Source organism: Nomascus leucogenys, chromosome 24 (genome assembly GCF_006542625.1).
Source record: "Nomascus leucogenys isolate Asia chromosome 24, Asia_NLE_v1, whole genome shotgun sequence".
In the NCBI taxonomy this organism is placed as follows: domain Eukaryota; kingdom Metazoa; phylum Chordata; class Mammalia; order Primates; family Hylobatidae; genus Nomascus; species Nomascus leucogenys.
The window spans coordinates 13,462,148-13,482,175 of NC_044404.1; the positions used below are offsets into that span (position 1 = coordinate 13,462,148).

Here is a 20,028-nt window from a genome sequence, read left to right on the forward strand (position 1 = left end):
TCTATGGGGATGGTGCCCAGGTCTAATTGCTAATGCATTGCAGCTGTAGCTAAGCACCTGCCATAGAATGGGAAATGATTGTGGAATGAATGAAGACTGAGCGAATGAAGCATATTATACCAGTGCGAGCACAAAGACAGAATTCTTTGTGCAAGCCCCTACAAAGTAGCAGATAGGAAATGAACGGAGCCCACTGGTTTAGGTCTGAACCAGCGTGGATTTAAATCCCATCACAACTGCATGACGTTAGGCAGCTACTTAATCTCTTTGCTTCAGTGTCCTCATCTGTAAAATGGGTATAATAATGGCATCTGCCTCAGAGCGCTGCTGTGAGGATTAAACAGGTGAATAAATGTACATAAATGTCTTTGATTGGAGCAAGCACATCAACATTCATTAAATAGTAGCAGACTTTAACTCACCCCAAATGTAAAAGTGTAGCAAGGATGATACTAGTATTGCGGTGATAACACAGAAACCAGGTTCTTCTGGCGAACTGCTTTTGTGGTGGTGGTTGGTTTGATTTGTTTCTGTGAGGTCAATTTTGCTTCTGCAGAATCAGTTGTTCTCTTACAGAGAGTATTTATACTCAGAGTCTGTCACCATGGAGACAGTCAACAGTAGAGAATCCAAGATAGATCACCTCTCCCTAAAGGCTGAAAGTGAACTCTTGGGGCCGTTTTATTCTGTGAGGTTAGCAAGGAGTCGTCTACTACCCATTCAGGAGGCCAGCTGGGAAGACAAAATAGGCACCCCAAACTCAGCAACTTCATAACACCTTCCTCTCCCCCTGAAGCCTTAAACTGCGTCAAGTCAAAGAAACCTGGGGCAAATCCTTAACATGTTTTTGACTGCAGTAAATCCACAGCCACTCTCTACTCCAAGCTGGCAGATTGAGACCAAGTATTCAACGAAAGTGCTCACTGGAAATTGGATGGAAGAAAGGAGAAAGGTAAGGAAATGAGAGAGGTTGGAGAGAGGGCTCAGAGGGAGGACTGATGGGGAGAGGCAGGAGGGAAGTTCATCACTATTTTCAAGTGGAGGGCAGCAGATGATCGCATCTTAAAAACGTGGCATTGGGGTCTTTGTGCTCTACAAAGGATAGTTACATTCAAGCAATCATCAATATTCATGCATTTTGCATGGTTTCTATGACTGTTTTATACATGATGGTTATTGAAAAGACCACTGACACTCTCTTACAGATATAATAGGGGCATGGAAAATATTGTAACGGTGTCAATATAGTTGTGCCTCTCAGCACTCTTCTCAGTGAAGTGTTTCTAGGCATCTGGATATTTTCTGTCCTTAATTCCTTTGTACCTTGATTTGAAGAACATTTGCTCTCCTCATTCTGGCTCTTCCCAGAATATGGTACCTCCTGAGGCCAGCTTGCCACTCTCTGCACTGATGTCCACGGATTTGCTGCTGCTCTTTGGCACCTTTCCACAATCCTGCCCTACTAATGTATTTCAATTTTTACTTTTTTTTTGAGACAGTCTTGCTGTGTTGCCCAGGCTAGAGTGCAGTGGCATGATCTCAGTTCACTGCAACCTTCACCTCCCGGGCTCAAGGGATTCTCCTGCCTCAGCCTCCCAAGTAGCTGGGACTACAAGTGCATGCCACCATGCCCAGCTAATTTTTTGTATTTTTAGTAGAGATGGGGTTTCACCATGTTGGCCAGGCTGGTCTTGAACTCCTGACCTCAAGTGATGTGCCCACCTTGGCCTCCCAAAGTGCTGGGATTACAGGCATAAGCCACCGTGCCTGGCCTCAATTTTTACTTTCAAACAGAACAATTTGCCTCTTGGTTTTCCTCTGTGTTTTAAAGGTCTTTGGAAAATACTTTGCCTGAGTTGGTAGAGTTTCAAGTTGGCATACTTGAAATTGAATATCTTCATTTGTGTTTGGCAAGACTGAGCCACTTAAAGTTTTTCAGAGACATCTAGACTTCCCCATGTCTTCTTGGGAAGTGGGAAAGGAAAAGAAGGTGAAATAGAATACTCAGCTTTGGTATGGGGAAAAGAAGGGAAGGGTAAAGGGCGTTTTCATGGAGAACATTAGTAATCACCACCTCTCTGGCCAGATACAACCTTCAGTCATCATCAGCTACAAATGTACTTGGCCTTGTTCGATGAGCAGGTGTGTGCAAGAGAAGTTCCAAAAGCAAGAAGAACTGGTTGAAAATACCTTCAGGTGCCCATGGGTGATGCAGTACTCAGGGATATTATGGGCTGGTCTCACACCTAGAGAAGATTGCATAAAAATAGTGGAGTTGGAGTGATGTTAACAAGGTAGCAGACTGAGAAGCTCCAGGTTCTCATTCCCCATGGAAACATTAAAGAAAAAAACACGAATACGTTATAGGAGCTCTGGAAAACAGTCAAAGATATATAGCGACCAATCAAATGCCCAATCAAGAAGAAGACACATTCAAAATGAATAGGAAATTCCATGATGTTTTTACTTGTCCTTTCCCACTACCACCCCAGCACAGCACAGCATAATCTGCATTTTAGGGTAAGTGGCAGCTCGGCTCCAAGTTCCCTCCTTCAAATCCAGAGTGAGTGGAGCAACATTTGAACCTGTCTGGGGCTGCCTGAGGGATTGCTCTCTATTTCATCTAACTTGGAGCCCAGATGAAAAGGTGGCATAGTTCAGATCTCAGGCTGGGAAAAGCCATGGAAAGCAATGATAGGCACAGCTAGTGAAAGCTGCCAGGGGATTACACATCTATAAATATCTGGGGCAAGAGATTATGGATAGAGGAATACAATAGAACATCTGAAGTCGAAGAAGAAGCAGGGGTGAGACTTTTTTTTTGGAAATTAAAACATTCAAAAGCAGCTGTGTATGCAGGGGAATTAAAAAAAAAAAAACCACACACAGGTCCAGGCAAGATGTACACCAGAAAAGACTTGAGAATATTTTAAGCCTTCATGTTGGGCTGACCCCAAGACTCAGAACATTATCTGCTAGTTAGAAAAGGTCTTCCCTGCACAGAGCCAGTCTACAAATACTGGAAGAGTTGGCTGTTTTTCAAATACCCAATTTCCAATGAAAAATCACCAGACATACAAAGATACAGGGAAAAAAAATGGCCCATCCAAAGGAAGAAAATAAAGCGAGAGAAACTCTCCCTGAACAAACACAAGCATCAAGGTACTAGTCAAATACTTTAAAACAACCATCTTAAATATGGACATATAGGTAAAGGACACAAAGAACTAAAGCAAATCAGGAAAACAATACATGAGCAGAATGAAAATATCAAAAAGGAGATTGAAATTATAAAAAGGAGTCAAACCAGTTTTAGAGCTGAAAAATGCAATAACTGAATTGAAAAATGCAATAGAGGGATTCAGCAGAAGATTTGAATAGGCAGGAGAAAGAATCAGCAAATTTAAAGGCAGTGAACAGAGCCTAAGGGACTTATAGGTAACTATGAAGCAGATTAATATATGCATTAAGAGAATTCCATAAGGAGAAGACAGAGAGAGAAAGGGGCCGAGAGAGTATTTGAAAAAATAATGACTAAAATCTTCCTAAATTTGAGGAAATACATAAATCTACAAATCCAAGAATTTCAATGAATGCAAAGTATGAAAAATCTAAAGAGACCGTAATTGAAACACTTTATAATTAAGATACTGAAACCCAAAAACAAAGAGAGAAACTTCAGAGCACCAAGAGAGAAGTAACTCATCAAGAACAATGGCTCCTTAGTGAGATTATTAGGGGATTGGCCAGATGTGGTGGCTTAGGCCTGAATCTCAGCACTTTGGGAGGATAAGGCAGGTAGATTGCTTGAGCCCAGGAGCTCGAGACCAGCTGGACAACATGGTAAAACCCTATGTCTACAAAAGATACACAAATTAGCTGGGCACAGTGGTATATGCCAATAGTCCTAGCTACTCAGGAGACTGAGGTGGGAGGATCATCTGAGCCTGGGAGGTGGAGGTTGCAGTGAGCTGAAATCATGCCACCGCACTCCAGCCTGGGCGACAGAGTAAGAGTGAGACCCTGTCTTTAAAAAGCACAAAAAAACAAAAACAGATTATTATGGAATTTTCTCGGCAGAAACCTTGGAGCCTGGAAGGCAGTGGGATAATACATTTAAAGTGCTGGTAAAAAAAAAAAAATACTGTTATCTGATAATTCTGTATTCCACAAAACTGTCTCTTAAAAATGAGGGAGATGTTAAGATATTCCCAGATACACAAAAGCTGAGGGTGTTTATTGACAGTAGACCTACCTTGCAAGGAAGACTAGAGAGAATCCTTCAAGTTGAAACAGAAGGACATTAGACAGTAACTTGAAGCTGTACAAAAATATAAAGTTCTCCAGTAAAGGTAAATATGTAGACAAGCTTAAAAGCCAGGATTATTATAATTTTGGGATGTAACTCTACTCTTTATTTTTGACAGAATTTAGAAGACAAATGCATAAAATTATAAATCTATGTAAATGAGTCTGCATTATGTAAAGATGTAATTCGTGCCTTCAATAACATAAAGCAGAGGGAGGCAGAGCTATAAAAGAGTAGAGTTTTGGTATACAATTTCAGTTGGTTGCATTTTAAAATATGTTGTTTTAACTGTAGAATATTGTGTATAATCCCCATGGTACCTACAAAGAAAATGCCTATAGAATATTCACAAAAGAAAATAATAAGGGAATCAAAATGTGGCCCTCAAAAATTAAACACAAAAGAAGACAGTAAGAGAGTAAATAAGGGGCAAAAATCTACAAGACATACAGAAAACAAATACTAAAATGGCAAATATAAGTCCTTCCCTATCAGTAATCACTTTTAAATGTAAATGGATTAAACTTCCAAATAAAAGGCCTACATTAGCAGAGAGATTTATAAAACAGGATCCAACTATATGCTGCCTACAAGAGACTGACTATAGATTGAAGTATATATGTAAGTTGAAAGTGAAAGGAAGCAAAAAGATATTTTGTGCAAATAGTGTCAGAAGGGAGAGGTATGGCTAGGTTTTAACTAACCTAAAGTAGGCTTTAGGTTAAAAACTATTATGAGACAAACAGGGACACTATATATTGATAAAAGGGCCAATTCACCAAGAAGAAGGTACAATAATTACACACATGTGTACACCAAATATTAGAGCTCTGAAATATATGAAGCAAAAATGGACAGAATTGAAGGGAGAAATAGATGGCTCTACAGTAATAGTAAGGTACTTCAATACCGCACTTTTAATACTGGATAAAAAAAAGAAGATCAATAAGGAAACTGAGGACTTGAACAGCCCTATAGACAAATTGGACCTGACAGGCACTCCACCCAACAAAGGCAGAATACACATTATTTTTTTTTTCTCAAGTACATTTGGAATATTCTCCAGGATAGACCATATGTTAGATTACAAAACAAGTTTTAATAAATTATAAAGATGAAAATCATACAAAGTATCTTTTCTGATCACAAATGAAATGAACTTAAAGATCAACAGCAGAAGAAATACTGAAAAATCCACTAATATGTGGAAATTAAACAACACACTGTTTTAAAAAAATCAGTAAAGAAAAAAATCACAGAAAAATTAGCAAATAATAATGAAAATACAACATACCAAAACTTATGGGATGCAGTGAAAGTACTGTTAAGAGGGAAATTTACAGCTGTAAACACATTAAAAAAGAAGAAATATCTCAAATTAACAACCTAGCTTTACACTTTAAGAAAACAGAAAAAAAAGAACAAACTAAATGCAAAGCTAGCAGAAGGAAGGAAATTAAATATTTAGAGAAGAGATAAGTAAAATAGGAAATAGAAAAACAACAGAAAAAATCAATAAAACCGAGTTGGGACTGGGCGCGGTGGCTCACGCCTGTAATCCCAGCACTTTGGGAGGCCAAGGTGGGCGGATCATCTGAGGTCAGGAGTTTGAGACCAGCCTGGCCAACATGGCGAAATCCTGTCTCTACCAAAAATACAAAAATTAGCTGAGTGTCGTGGTGCATGCCTGTAATTCCAACTACTAGGGAGGCTGAGGCAGGAGAATTGCTTGAACCTGGGAGGCAGAGGTTTCAGTGAGCCAAGATTATACCACTGCACTCCAGCCTGGGTGACCGACCGAGACTCCATCTCTAAACAAACAAGTAAGCAAACAAACAGAAAACCAAGTTGTTTTTTTGAAAAGATCAATAAAATTTACAAATGATTATCTATATCGACTAAGGGAAAAAGAAAAGATGCAAGTAACTAAAATTAGAAATGAAAGTGTAAAATAATTACCAACTTTTTTCTGACATAAAAAGATAAGAGAATACTGTGAACAGTTTATGCTGACAATTGGATAACTTATATAATTCTCCATGAAATGGAGAAATTCCAAGAAATACACAATCTATCAAGACTGAATTATAAAGAAATAGAAAATCTGAATAGATCTATAACTAGTGAAGAGATTGAATTAGTAATCAAAAATCTCCCAACAAAGGAAAGCCTAAGACCAAATGACTTCAGTGGTGAATTCTAACAAATATTTTAAAAATAATTAACATCAGTCCTTCTCAAATGCTTCTAAAATATTGAAGAGGAGGAAATAAATTCTAACTAATTTTATGAGGCCAGCATTACCCTGATACTAAAGACAAAGACATCACAAGAAAAGAAAACTACAAACCAATATTCCTTATGAATATTGATGCAAAAATCCTGAAGCAAATAGTAGAAACCCCAATTCAATATTATATTAAAAGGCTTATATACATCATGGCCAAGTGAGACTCCTTCCTGGAATGCAAGAATGGTTCAGGGCTGGGCATAGTGGCTCATGCCTGTAGTCCCAGCACTTTGGGAAACCAAGGCAGGCAAATCAGTTGAGGTCATGAGTTTGAGACCAGCCTGGCCAACATGTTGAAACCTTGTCCCTACAAAAAATACAAAAATTAGCTGGGCATAGTGGCACGTGCCTGTAGTCCCAGCTTGAAAATGGCTTGAACCTGGGAGGTGGAGGTCGCAGTGAGCTGAGATCTCACCACTGCACTTCAGCCTGGCCGACTCTGTCTAAAAAAAAAAAAAAAAAAAAAAAGTTTAATATATAAAAATTAACCAATATACTAGAATGAAGGAAAAAAAAACATGATCATCACGATGCAGAAAAAGTGTTGGGCAAAATTAAACTTCTTTTTATAAAAAAAAGCATTTGACAAACTAGGCATAGAAGGAAACTGCCTCAACATAATAACAAAAACCCACAGCTAACAATACTCAATGGTGAAAGATTGAAAGCTTTTCCTTTAAGATTAGGAATAAGACAAAGATGCCAGCCTTTGCCACTTTTGTTCAACATAGTACTGGAAATTCTAGCCAGAAAAATTAGGAAAGAAAAGGAAAAGCTTCCAAATTGGAAAGGAAAATGTAAAATTATCTCTCTTTTTGCAGATGGCATGATTTTATATATAGGAAACCCCTAATGATTTTATATGTAGGAAACACACATACATGTACCCATACACAAACTGTTAGAACTAATAAATGAGTTAAGCAAAGTATGCAAAAGTTGATTGTGTTTGTAAACACTAACAATGAACTCTGAAAAGGAAATTAAGAAAATTCCATTTACAGTAACATCAAAAAATAAAGTATTTAAGAGTAGGCTTAACCAAGGAGATGAAAGACTTATATACATTGAACAGTACAAAACACTGCTGAAAAAAATAAAGAGGACATAAGTAAATGGAATGACACCCTGTGTTCATGGATGGAAGACTTACTATTGTTAAGATATCAATACTACACAAACCTATCTACAGATCCAATGCAATCATTATCAAAAGCCCAGTAAAGTTTTTTTTTTTTTTGCAGGCATAAAATCCATCCTAAAATCCATATAAAACCTCAAGAGACTCCAAGTAGCCAAAACAATCTTGAAAAAAAAAGAACAAAATTGGAAGACTCACATTTCTTGGTTTCAAAACTTCCTAAAAGCTACAGTAATCAAGACAGTGTGATACTGGCATACAGACAGATACATAGACCTATAGAACAAAAGAAAGAGCCTAGAAATAAACATTTGTATGTATGGTCAAATGACTCTTGACGAGGATGCTAAAACCATTCAATGGGGGAAAGGACAATTTCTTCAACAAATGGTATTCAGTAAAGTGGATATCTATGTGCAAAAAAATAAAGTTAGATCCTTCCCTAATTCCATATACAAAACTGAACTCAAAGTGGATCAAAGACCTAGATGAGACCTAAAACCACAAAACTCTTAGAAGAAAACATAGGGGGCTCGGTGTGGTGACTCATGCCAGTAATCCCAGCACTTTGAGAGGCTGAGGCGGGAGGACTGCTTGAGGAAAGGAGTTCAAGACCAGCCTGGGCAACACAGCAAGAGCCCATCTCTTTTTTTTTTTTTTAATTAAATTAAAAAAGAAGAAAACATAGGGGAAAATTCTTATGACATTGGCTTTAGCAAGAATTTCTTGATATGACACCAAAAGCACAGGCAACACAAGAAAAAAATAATAAATTGGACATCATCAAAACAAAAAACTTTGTGCCTCAAAGTACACTAACAACAGGGTAAATGACAACCAATGGAGTGGGAGAGAATATTTGCAAATCATATATCTGATAAGGGACTAATATCCAGAATATGTAAAGGACTTCTATAACTCAACAATAACCAAAGACAAGCAACCTGATTAAAAAATGACAAAGGAGCTGAATAGATATTTCTCCAAAGAAGATGTACAAATGGCCAATAACCACATAAACATAGTCAACCTCGCTGATTATTAGGGAAATCCAAGTCAAAATTACAATGAGATACCACTTCACCCTTTAGTATGGCTAGTATCAAAAAACAGACAATAACAAGTGTTGGTGACGATATGAAGAAATGGGAACCCTTGTGCCCTAAATGGTACTGCCACTGTGGAAAACAATATGGGAGTTCCCCCCAAAAATTAGACATAGAATTACCATATGATCCAGCAATTACACTTCTGGTTGTATGCCCAAAAGAATCGAAAGCAGGGACTCAAAAGGATATTTGTACATTCACATTAATAGTAACTATTCACAGTAACCAAAAGTTGGATGTAACCCAAGTACCCACTGATGGATGAATGGATAAACAAAATGTGGTATAAGTGTATCATGGAATATAATCAAACCTTAAAAAGGAAGAAGATTCTGATACATGCTATCAAATGGATGAATTTTGAAGACATTATACTAAGTGAACTAAGACAGACACAAAAGGACAAACATTGTATGATTCTACTTACATAGGGTACCTGTAACAGGCAAGTTCATACAGAGAAAGTAGAATGATGGTTGCCAGGGGCTGCAGGGAGAGGAGAATGGAGAGTTGGTGTTTAACGGGCACAGTTTCAGTTTTGCAAGGTAAGTAAAGTTCTAGAGATGGATGGTGGTGATGGTTGCACAACAGTCTGAATGTCACTGAACCGTAGAGTTGAAAATGGCTAAAATGGTAAATAAATTTTATGTCGAATATATTTTACCATATTAAACTTTAAGAAAACTAATTAGAGAACAAAATGTAATTTGAAAAGTGAGAGAGTTGGAAAGAATGAGGAACAAAGAAGAGAAAGAAAGGGAGGGCGGGCCGTGGACAGTGGCTCATGCCTGTAATCCCAGCACTTTGGGAGACTGAGGCAGGTGGATCACAAGGTCGAGAAATCAAGACCATCCTGGCCAACATGGCAAAACCCCCTCTCTTCTGAAAATACAAAAATTAGCTGGGCATGGCGGCCCATGCCTGTAATTCCAGCTACTCAGGAGGCTGAGACAGGAGAATTGCTTGAACCCGAGAGGCAGAGGTTGCAGTGAGCCGAGATTGCACCACTGCACTCCAGCCTGGTGACAGAGCGAGACTCCATGTCCAAAAAAAATAAAAAATAAAAATAAAAAAAAGGGAGGAGGCAAAGAGGAGAGAAGAGCAGGGAGAGAGAAGATGAGAAAGGACACAGGTGCGGATGATGAGAAGGTGACCAGGGGAGCCAATGACAGCTCTTCCCGGGGGTGCCAGATGGCAGGCTCCCTATCCCCGAGCAAGCTCTTTTCCTGTGTTGGGCAGGATGTCCTGGGGTTTATATTTACCTTTTCCCTGCCCTTCTTCTGATGGCCCAGGAGGTAAGGGGACCCAGCAGAAGTTTGAGAAGTGGCATCTCAGAGGTTTTCCTGAATATTTTGTCTTTTCTAGTTCACCAGAGACACTGACAAGACACCCCAATCCATTTACAGAAAAGAATACGTCCCCTTCCCAGACCACAGACCGGACCAGATCTCCAGGTGGTACGGGAAGAGGAAAGTTGAGGTAAGAGGGAGTGGCAACTGGGACACTCAGGCCTGGACCACACCCAAAGCTCAGGGGACACCAGCCAGCTTCTTATAGGCTTAGTACCCTCTTGGGGGAAAACAGGAGTAGTCTCATTAATACCCTCCCAGCCCGGGGGCTGCAGATAGCACTAACCAATAATTACCTGTGTGGGCTGATGATCTGTTTAATCTCAAACTGGTAGCATTCCCTCCAACCTATATCCGAGCGCCTGGATCACACTCTTCCAACAGAATATAGGCAAAGAATGCAAGAAACAGCAACCAAAAGGTAAATGATGCATATAGTCAGGAATCACATAAGGCACTGCAAAAGCAGCTGGCAGTGATGTATTTGGACAAACAGTGTTGTGTATTAGCTGTGCTCCAGCTTCCTGTTCTTTCACATGAAAAGTCAAGCACCATTCACACACTGTATTGACTGGGCACTTGTCTGGGAATCATGGTGTTCCAGGTGTTGGAAGCAGAGAGCAGGGCATTGCAACCTCAGAACATGCCCCCCCACACCCAAGGAGGGGCATTTGAGACTTATTATTTTTTTATTTTTTTGAGAGGGAGTCTTGCTCTGTCGCCCAGGCTGGAGTGCAGTGGCGCAATCTCGGCTCACTGCAAGCTCCGCCTCCCGGGTTCACGCCATTCTCCTGCCTCAGCCTCTCCGCGTAGCTGGGACTACAGGCGCCCGCCACCACACCCGGTTATTTTTTGTATTTTTTAGTAGAGACGGGGTTTCACTGTGGTCTGGATCTCCTGACCTCGTGATCCTCCCGCCTCGGCCTCCCAAAGTGCTGGGATTACAAGCGTGAGCCACCGTGACCGGCCGAGACTATTATTATCTTTAGCAATCCCACTAGTGAGTATATAGGAGACAATTATTAACTTGGCATGCCAGAGGCTGAGATCCTGGCCCTTCCAGGAACAGCAAGGAAAGCCGTCTCCTACAATAACCCCTGCGGGTAGCTCCCAGCAGGCACACCCTGGGGAGAGCAAGCTTGTAGGTGCTCAGCCACTGGGTGCGCAGCCGTGCTCTGTCCCCACCGCACTCTGGGAGTTCCCTTGAGTTGTTTCTTTTGCCAGCCTGCTGCTCTTATAAGCGATTTCTGTCTCCCCACTCCCACCCCACCTGACCCTACTATACCTGCTTCAACTCAGGGTGGCAGCAGAGAGACATGGATTAAGGTCAGTGGACATCTTTTGGAATTGGGGCATTTTAGTGCTTGGAGGGACCCAAGAGATCATTCAGCTCAGTGGCCCAAGGTGTAAAGTGTCTTTTTCAAAGCTGTGTGGCTTGTTGGTAAGGGATGAAGCAAGTTGCTGCTCTGCAAATCAGGCAAAGAATGCCCTCAGATTCCATTCCTCATCTGTCAGGGTCGCCTATTTACATGCTGCATTTAGGGATCCATGTCAGGATAAGCAGCAACAGATTTTCAGCTCTGTGCTGGCAACCCCAGACGACTCCCTCATCCTCAGACCACACTGACATCTCCAAGCAAGCTGATGCTCTGGGGCTGCTGAGCTTCACCAGTAGTGCGCATTAAAGACACAAATGAATTTTAACATAAACAAGTCGAAGTTAGAATCCAGGATCTGGGGCTCTCAGCCTCCAACCATCCATGTATGTGAGGTGTTAACCCTAGTTTTCAGTACATTGTAGAACATTTAAATAGCCTTTGGACCCATTACAAGCTCCGACTAAGAGGTTAACGTACAGTCTGGTTAAAATTAAGAACTCTACCCCCCCACCCCCGCATTATCCTCTCCAACAGAACAGACGATTGAATATTCATTTCTTTTTTCTTTTCTTTTCTTTTCTTTTCTTGTCCCTTTTCTTTCTTTCTTTTTCATTTTTTTTCCTTTTTTTCTTTTCTTTTTTTTGAGATAGAGTCTCTCTCTGTCCCCCAGGCTAGAGTGCAGTGGTGTGATCTTGGCTCACTGCAACCTCGGCCTCCTGGGTTGGAACAATTCTCCTGCCTCAGCCTCCCAAGTAGCTGGGATTACAGGTGTGTGCCATCACACCTGGCTAATTTTTTTGTATTTTTAGTAGAGATAGGGTTTCGCCATGTTGATCAGGCTAGTCCTGAACTCCTGGTCTCAAGTAATCTGCCCACCTTGGCCTCCCAAAATGCTGGGATTACAGGTGTGAGCCACTGCACCTGGCCCTGAATATTTATTTCTAAGGTTTCTGTCCAAATTGCCTGCTTGTGGGGTGGGGCCCTGAACATAACCCTGCTTCCACACAGCTGCTTCAACTCTGTCAGCTCTTCTGTTTGCTTCATGTTGCCCTCCTTCTCCTAGGACAGCTTCCTTCTCCATCTCCCACTCCCACTTTGCTCTTCTTTCGTAGGCAAAAATGACTCCAAAGCCTGTATCCCCAACCGCCTCCTTTATCTAATTCTCACATACCAAGCCAATATTTCCTCTGCCTTAAATCACCCCAGGGCCAAGTAGTGGACACTAGAGACCACCCCTTGGGCCCAGAGCCCACAAAAACTATTCACACTAGTTTAGACTTGTCCACCTTGCCTTGCCCAATGGTTCCCATGGAAATCACAGTAAAGGCTCTGGGCCTGCCCCCCACCTTGTTCCTTCTGCCTCCTGACCAGAGACCAATGCTGGTTCTTCCTGATGTGGCCCTGCAGGGCATGGCGTGCCCTTCCTCTTGACAACTGTAAGTAACAAGCTCTCCTTTCAAAGGTAGCTGTCTCTGTGGCTGTCACTTTCCCAAACCCGAATAAGGAGAAATCCCAGGCACACAATAAAGACAGCAGGACCACACCCCAAATCAAGAGAAAGTGCAAGAAAATTCCTCCTGGCCTCTCTACCTCCCAAGCCACGAGGCTGCTTCTGCAATTCCCTCTGTTGATGGGAAACCCTCCAAGTCACTTTGGCATTAGAAATACACTATGGGGTACCTGGTGATGTGGATCTTGGGAATCCTGCTTAATGTCTGTGCCCACCCCCCTTGTCTTCCTCTGGCATTGTGATCTGACTTATTTATGGGGCCACCACTTGAAATATTGGGTGCAGCTGGCATTTCCAGACCATAGCAGACACAGGCCCCCCTGTCTGCTCCAGACAAGAGGGCAAGCATGGAAATCAACATTATCCCCCCTTGTAAATCAGTGCAGTTCCCCAGGATTCCCTTCTGGGCCCAAGAGGATTTTCTTAGGAAAAGCACTGATTCAGGCAAACATCCCAGAGTAAGGAGAACATGGCTTTCTTCTCCCTGTAAATTACTCCTCACCAAAGAAATCACTCCCCTAGTTTCCAGCTGAGCGAGCTGTAAATCCTGTGCAAGAGAAGGCAATTTATGGGATGTTCTCTGATTCTTCCCACAGTAGCAGACTGAAATATAAGGCACACATGTCAGGCTGGCTTTCACCATCTTGTCCTTGCCCTTAGGAACAGGCTTAGATGCATGAGACTTGAGACAAATCAGGCTGCAATTTCAGATCACAAGTGAGGTGGTGCTGACTCTTCCCATTCAGCAGGATGTCCTGGCTTTAATTTTAATGTGCCACCATAGCTCATTCTAGGAATGAATTGACTTGGCATGGGACCAGCCATACAGAGAACTGACTGCAGCTAGCTGGGATGTGCTTGAAAGTGGGATGCCTCAGAGTGGGATAAACAAGTGTGTTTCTGAAGACCTTTTGCCAGCCCACGGATGCCCACTCTCTCCATCAGCACCACAGACCCCTACATGTGGCAGCTCCTGTCTCCACCATGGCCAGGCGGATGCCTTGCTCCTGTCAGTAACAAGCCCACTGTGTCTATCTTTCCAGGGGCTCCCTTACAAACACCTGATCACCCACCACCAGGAGCCCCCACATCGCTACCTGATTAGCACCTACGACGACCACTACAACCGGCATGGTTACAACCCGGGGCTGCCTCCACTCCGCACTTGGAATGGACAGAAGTTGCTGTGGCTGCCAGAGAAGTCTGACTTTCCCCTTCTTGGTACTTTTATAATTCAGGGTGTTCCTCTGCACTGGTCTGTAAAGTTGCACAGACCAACGGAGCTGTACCCGCCTCATGCAGAAGGAGCCACACAGGTGACCCTGGCTCCAGGAGAGCAGCGGATGACGTAGTAGGGGCTGAGTTCTATTGTACCCTCAGGGCTGCCTCCTGTCCTTTCCCTTTGACCTGGGGTAATCTTGGCTATGTAATGAAGCCATCGCCTGTGCCCCATGGTGGCGGGCTTAGAGCACAGGTGGCACGGAGCAACATCCACGCATCCTTCCTCCCAGTCCTATTTACTACATGAATAATGACAGTATTTCCCAGGTAGTGCTCCCTGCTGTAATGATAACAAACACTGAGGATATTTCTGGCCTCGGAGAGTTGACATTCCGGGGGGGAAACAGATAAGACACCATTAAAAAGTAAGAACATTTAAGATCACATGGATAATTTTAGACAGGAATGTGCGCTATGGAAAGAAAACAGGTAATGGAGAGAAAGTGAGGTGGTGAATTTGTGAACCTCTTTTGGTTCACAAATTCCTCCTTGGAAAAGTGAGGGATGGTCTTTGTTGAGGAGATAGAGTTGAGTTGGGAAGAAGGGAGCCATACAGGGATTGAGGGGGAGGGCATTCCAGCGGAAGGAACAGTAAATGGAAAAGTTCTAAGGCAGGAATGGAGGAGGATCAAGTAGGGGCTCATAGGGCACAGCGAAGGGAATGAAATTTGTCCTACCCACAATCCCAAGACTTGGAATGCATTTTTGTAGGAGAGTGCCTTGATGTGATTTACATTTCAAGCCACGTCCACCCTAATGAGGACACAGAGCAGTGCCAGCTCTTTGTGGCCCTACCTTTTGATGCAAAGGGACATAGGTCAGAGGATGAGCTGCTGGTCACTCTGCATTACTTTTGCATGGGATTCTTCTCAACATCACTCTCAATGCACACAGCTTCCTTCCCGACAGGAGGGGGACAATTACTCAGGACCAGCGAGGCCACGCACAACCACACCATGGGACTGACTTTTCCAAGGCCCCCATGGCAGATCCTGGTCTCCCCTGAGCACCTGGGATGCAGGTGCACCTTGAGACCGCCAGGGGCTGGCTGAACCAATGCTCTCTGCAAGGCTCCTTCCCTCTGGGGCTCTGCCAGCCTTGGTCCCTGACAGAGCAGCCTGGGAAAATCTCCAGGGCCCCTGTTGCCCAGTCTCGTGGCCATTTAGAGCAAGACTCCTTCTGTAAGCCCCATTCAACTGGACCCTGGTTTCTCTTGCAGCTCCCCCTACAAACTATGGACTCTGTGAGCAGCTCAAGCAGAGATGGCTCACACCCAAGGCTGGCCTGAAGCAGAGCACTTACACTTCATCCTACCCCAGACCACCGCTGTGCGCTATGTCCTGGAGGGAGCATGCGATCCCGGTCCCTCCCCACCGCCTGCATCCTCTCCCACACTTCTGAGAGCTGCCACCCCAGTAGCAGCTCAGATAGAATCAACTGGAGACCACAGCATCACTGGACTTGCCAGACAACAAGTGACGCAGATAAACTCAGAGTACGAGATCTGGCCCGTCAAAGGTGCTCTCAGAATCATCATCTGCATTTGGTGGTACCTGTCTCCTCCTCAAAACCCACAGGTTCCTTTCTTTTCCATCCCACAATTAAAGCTCTTTGACACTATTGCAGGGCTATGTACGTGCACAAGACAGATTCAGACTGTCAGAGAAAACAGGAAGGGCCCTTAAGTTCTACCCTGTTGTTTCACAGGAAGGGAAACTGAGGCCCGGAGAGGTAATGTGACTTGCTGAAGAGTCTACTCCCATGGAGGAAATTAATCTGATCATGAAACCCATCATGAAAACTCCACAGAATGACCGAACGTGGTTCCCAGGAGGGCAGTGCTGCAGAGCTGGCGATGGGGACGGACCCCAGCTTGTCCGTCATTGCCAAGGCAGAGGAAGGTGTGCTCTGGCCCTGTGGGGCTCAGAAGAAGGGGAAGATGCGTTTCCTTTGTCTCTGAGCTCGCAAATTTTTTTTTTTTTTTTTTTCCTGAGACGGAGTGTCGCTCTGTTGCCCAGGCTGGAGTGCCATGGCATGATCTTGGCTCTGGTCCTAGCCCAGGACAGGGGTCCACAACTGTGCATGCTCAGTGCTCGCACAGAGCTGCCACTTTGAAGAAATGCCAGCAGACACCTTTGGCCCTCTGCATGCTTGGCTCATGGGCACAGGTGTGTTTTGTCAGTGATTTTGTACTGCAGACCAATAATATGACTCCCAGTGTGGGAGCCTGAGTCTCTGCCATTGTTTTCACAGGACACCTGCTGGCCTCAGGCCACCTACCTTTGGCACCTACTAAGTTCCTTCCTTAGTCATCCAAGTGTCCATGTACGGACGCTGTCTTCCATCCCACCTGAAAGTCAGAGCCTGGCACAGGCTAAGTCCTCTATGTTTGTTGGATGAGTGAATGACAGGAGTTGAACAAACGAGTTGAATGAATGAATGACAGGAGGAGGAGCCAGGGAGTGCAGAAAGGTTGTCCCAGGAGACAGCTCTGGGATGGAGTGGAGCTGGCTGTCCTCACACCTCCAACATCCAGCCATTCTACTGAGCATCCATTGAGCCATGTCTGGGCCAGGCCCTGACCTCACAGAGCCTCAGCCCAGCAGTCAGGGAGGAGCATGAGGTAAATGGCTGCAGAACAGAGAGGTGCTGCAGCTGGAGGCCCTGGGGGACAGCGAGGGATTGCGGGGAGTGAGGGAGACCCAGGATATGCTAAGCAGGGGTGTCCAATCTTTTGGCTTCCCCGGGCTACATTGGAAGAAGAATTGTCTTGGGCCACACATAAAAAAAATGAACACTGGCCGGGCGCGGTGGCTCACGCCTGTAATTCCAGCACTTTGTGAGGCCTATACAGGCGGATCACCTGAGGTCAGGAGTTTGTGACTAGCCTGTCTAGCACAGTGAAACACTGTCTCTATTAAAAATACAAAAATGAGCTGGGCACAGTGGTTCATGCCTGTAATCCCAGCTACTCAGGAGGCTGAGGCAGCAGAATCACTTGAACCCGGGAGGCGGAGGTTGCAGTGAGCTGAGATGGTACCACTGCACTCCAGCCTGGGTGACAGAGTGAGACTCCGTCCCAAAAACAACAACAACAAAAAACTTATACTAACGATAGCTGATGAGCTAAAAAAAAAACCGCATTAAAAAAAACCCATAATGTTTTAAGTAAGTTTACAAATTTATGTTGGGCCACATTCAGCTTGCAGGCGGAGGGTTGGACAAGCTTGTGTGAAAGTAAAGGATGTCATGAGAGCAACGGGCAGGGGTTGACGGGTGATGAAGACCTGGCCTGCCTAGGTAGGGCCAGGGAGAATCAGGTAAGTCAAGGCCAGAAAGCTGAGGGAGATTACCCAGCTGAAGGGACAGGTGGGGAGGGAAGAGAGGGTGGCTTGGGCCATGGGGGCAGCACGTGTGAAGTCTCTGACTTGGGAAGAAGCTGAGCAGGTTCCTTAAAAGGCCAGAAAGACCGTGCATTGGTCTCCTTTTGCTGCTGGAACAAAATACCACAAACTCAGTGCTCTAAAGCAACACATGTTTATTTGACAGTTCTTATTATAAATGTGAATAAATGCACATTTATTCAGAATATCACAAGCTCAGTGCTTTAAAACAACACACATTTATCCTCCTGCAGTTCTCTTACGGGTAAGAGTCTACAGCGGTCCCCAGGGCTGCGTTCCTTCTAGAGGGTCTGGGGCGAATTGTTTCCTTGTCTTTTCCAGCTTCTAGGGCACATCACTGCTCCCATCTCATGGTGCCATCAGCCTGTCGAGAGCCAGCAGTGCAGCCTCTTCCTTCCTCTCTGTTTCCCCGTACGAGGATCCTTGTGACTACACTGTGCTCCGTGGATAACCCAAGATAACCGCCCTCTCAAGATCCTTAATTTAATCACACCTATAAAATTCCTTCTGAATCTAAACTAACATAGTCACAGGTTCCAGAATGAGGATATGGACATTCTAGGAGGGACTAGGAGAGAAAAGTTCTGTGCACCTGACACCTGCTCAGTCACTTAACCCCCCCTCCTACCCCCAATGTATCTGGTCCTTTCCAGGCAGCTGGGATGGTCAAGGAGCAGGGGCAGGGGGAATCCGATGAGGGCCACAGACTGTGACTGCCCTCACCTGGTCAGCACTGCTTCACCTTCCACCCACACGCATTAAAAAGTCACTGTGAATGTGAGAGTGACTAGAAACTCTTGAGCCGGAGTATTGTGTTCAAGGTCAACAATGCAACCAGATTCACAAGATGGGGTACACAACCAATAGCAGAGGCTCCAGTTGACCAGGGCGGAGGCTCTCCCTTGTTGTTCCCAAAGGTGAGAGTCTATTTCCTACAGTCCTGCTTCAACCCACCCCGTGGTTCTCAAACGTGAGCCACATCAGCTTCACCTGGGGGACTTATTGAAACACAGATGCTAGGCCCACCCCCTGAGCTTCGGAATCAGAAGGTCTCGGGTGGGGCTGAGAAGCTGGAATTCTAACGAGTTCCCACAGGAAGCTGGTGCTGCTGGCCTGGGGACTGAACTTTGGCAACCACGCCACTAGGCTGAGCTAGTCTAATTCTTTTTTGTTTTCTAATTAATTTATTTTTGTTGATACGTAATAGTTGTACCTGCTTTTGAGATACGTGTGACCATATGATACATTTGACCATATGATACATGTGACCATATGATACATTTATATAATCAAATCAGAGTAATTGGGATATCCACCACCTTAAATATTTCTTTTCCTTACACTAGGAACATTCCAGTTATTCTCTTCTAGCTATTTGAAATGTACACCAGGTCGGGCGCGGTGGCTCACACCTGTAATCCCAGCACTTTGGGAGGCCGTGACAGGTAGATCATGAGGTCGAGATCGAGATCATCCTGGCTAACACGGTGAAACCCCGTCTCTACTAAAAATAAAATAAAAAAAAAATTAGCTGGGCGTGGTGGCGGGCGCCTATAGTCCCAGCTACTCGGGAGGCTGAGGCAGGAGAATGGCATGAACCCAGGAGGCGGAGCTTGCAGTGAGCCGAGATCGCACCACTGCACTCCAGCCTGGGTGACAGAGCGAGACTCTGTCTCAAAAAAGAAAGAAATGCACACCTAATGTTAATATAGTATCACCACTGATCTATCAAACTCCAGATCTTATTTCTTCTAAGTGTATGTTTGTATCCATCAGCCAACCTCTATTCACCCATCCCCCTCACCCAACTCTTTCCGCTCTCTGGTAACCACCACTTTATTCTCTGTCATCATGATACACACTTTTTAAGCTCCCACGTATAACTCATAAGAACATGCGTTATTTGTCTTTCTGTGCTTGGATTATTTTACATAATGACATTATTTTACATAATGATTATTTGAACATAATGACCTCCAGTTCCATCCATATTGCTGAAAATGACAAAATTTCATTTTTAATGGCTGAATATTTCATTGTATAGCTATATGTACCACATTTTCTTTATCCATTAATCCATTCACGGACACTTAAGTTGATTTCATGTTTGGGATATTGTAAATAGTACTGCAATAAACATGGTCTTGCAGACATCTCTTTGATATACTGATTTTCTTTCTTTTGGATATATGCCCAGTAGTGGGATTGCTGGATCATATGGTAGTTTTAGTTTTTGGAGAACCTCCATGCAGTTTC

At 43.8% G+C, this 20,028-nt stretch overlaps 1 protein-coding gene across 2 annotated transcripts; it reads left to right on the forward strand.

The window, feature by feature from the left end:
- The first annotated feature begins 598 nt into the window (after nt 1-598).
- C24H1orf158 (chromosome 24 C1orf158 homolog) lies at nt 599-15,988 on the forward strand. Of its 2 annotated transcripts, XM_003274261.3 has the most exons (4): nt 599-952; nt 10,215-10,328; nt 14,131-14,308; nt 15,588-15,988. In XM_003274261.3, exons 1-4 carry the CDS (start codon nt 842-844, stop codon nt 15,767-15,769), a joined length of 585 nt encoding a protein of 194 aa, XP_003274309.1. In that variant the 5' UTR covers nt 599-841; the 3' UTR covers nt 15,770-15,988. The 2 variants fall into 2 exon arrangements, with proteins under 2 accessions (XP_003274309.1, XP_012353829.1); XM_012498375.1 differs by lacking the exon at nt 10,215-10,328 and having other exon boundaries at nt 753-952.
- Nucleotides 15,989-20,028: the final 4,040 nt, after the last annotated feature.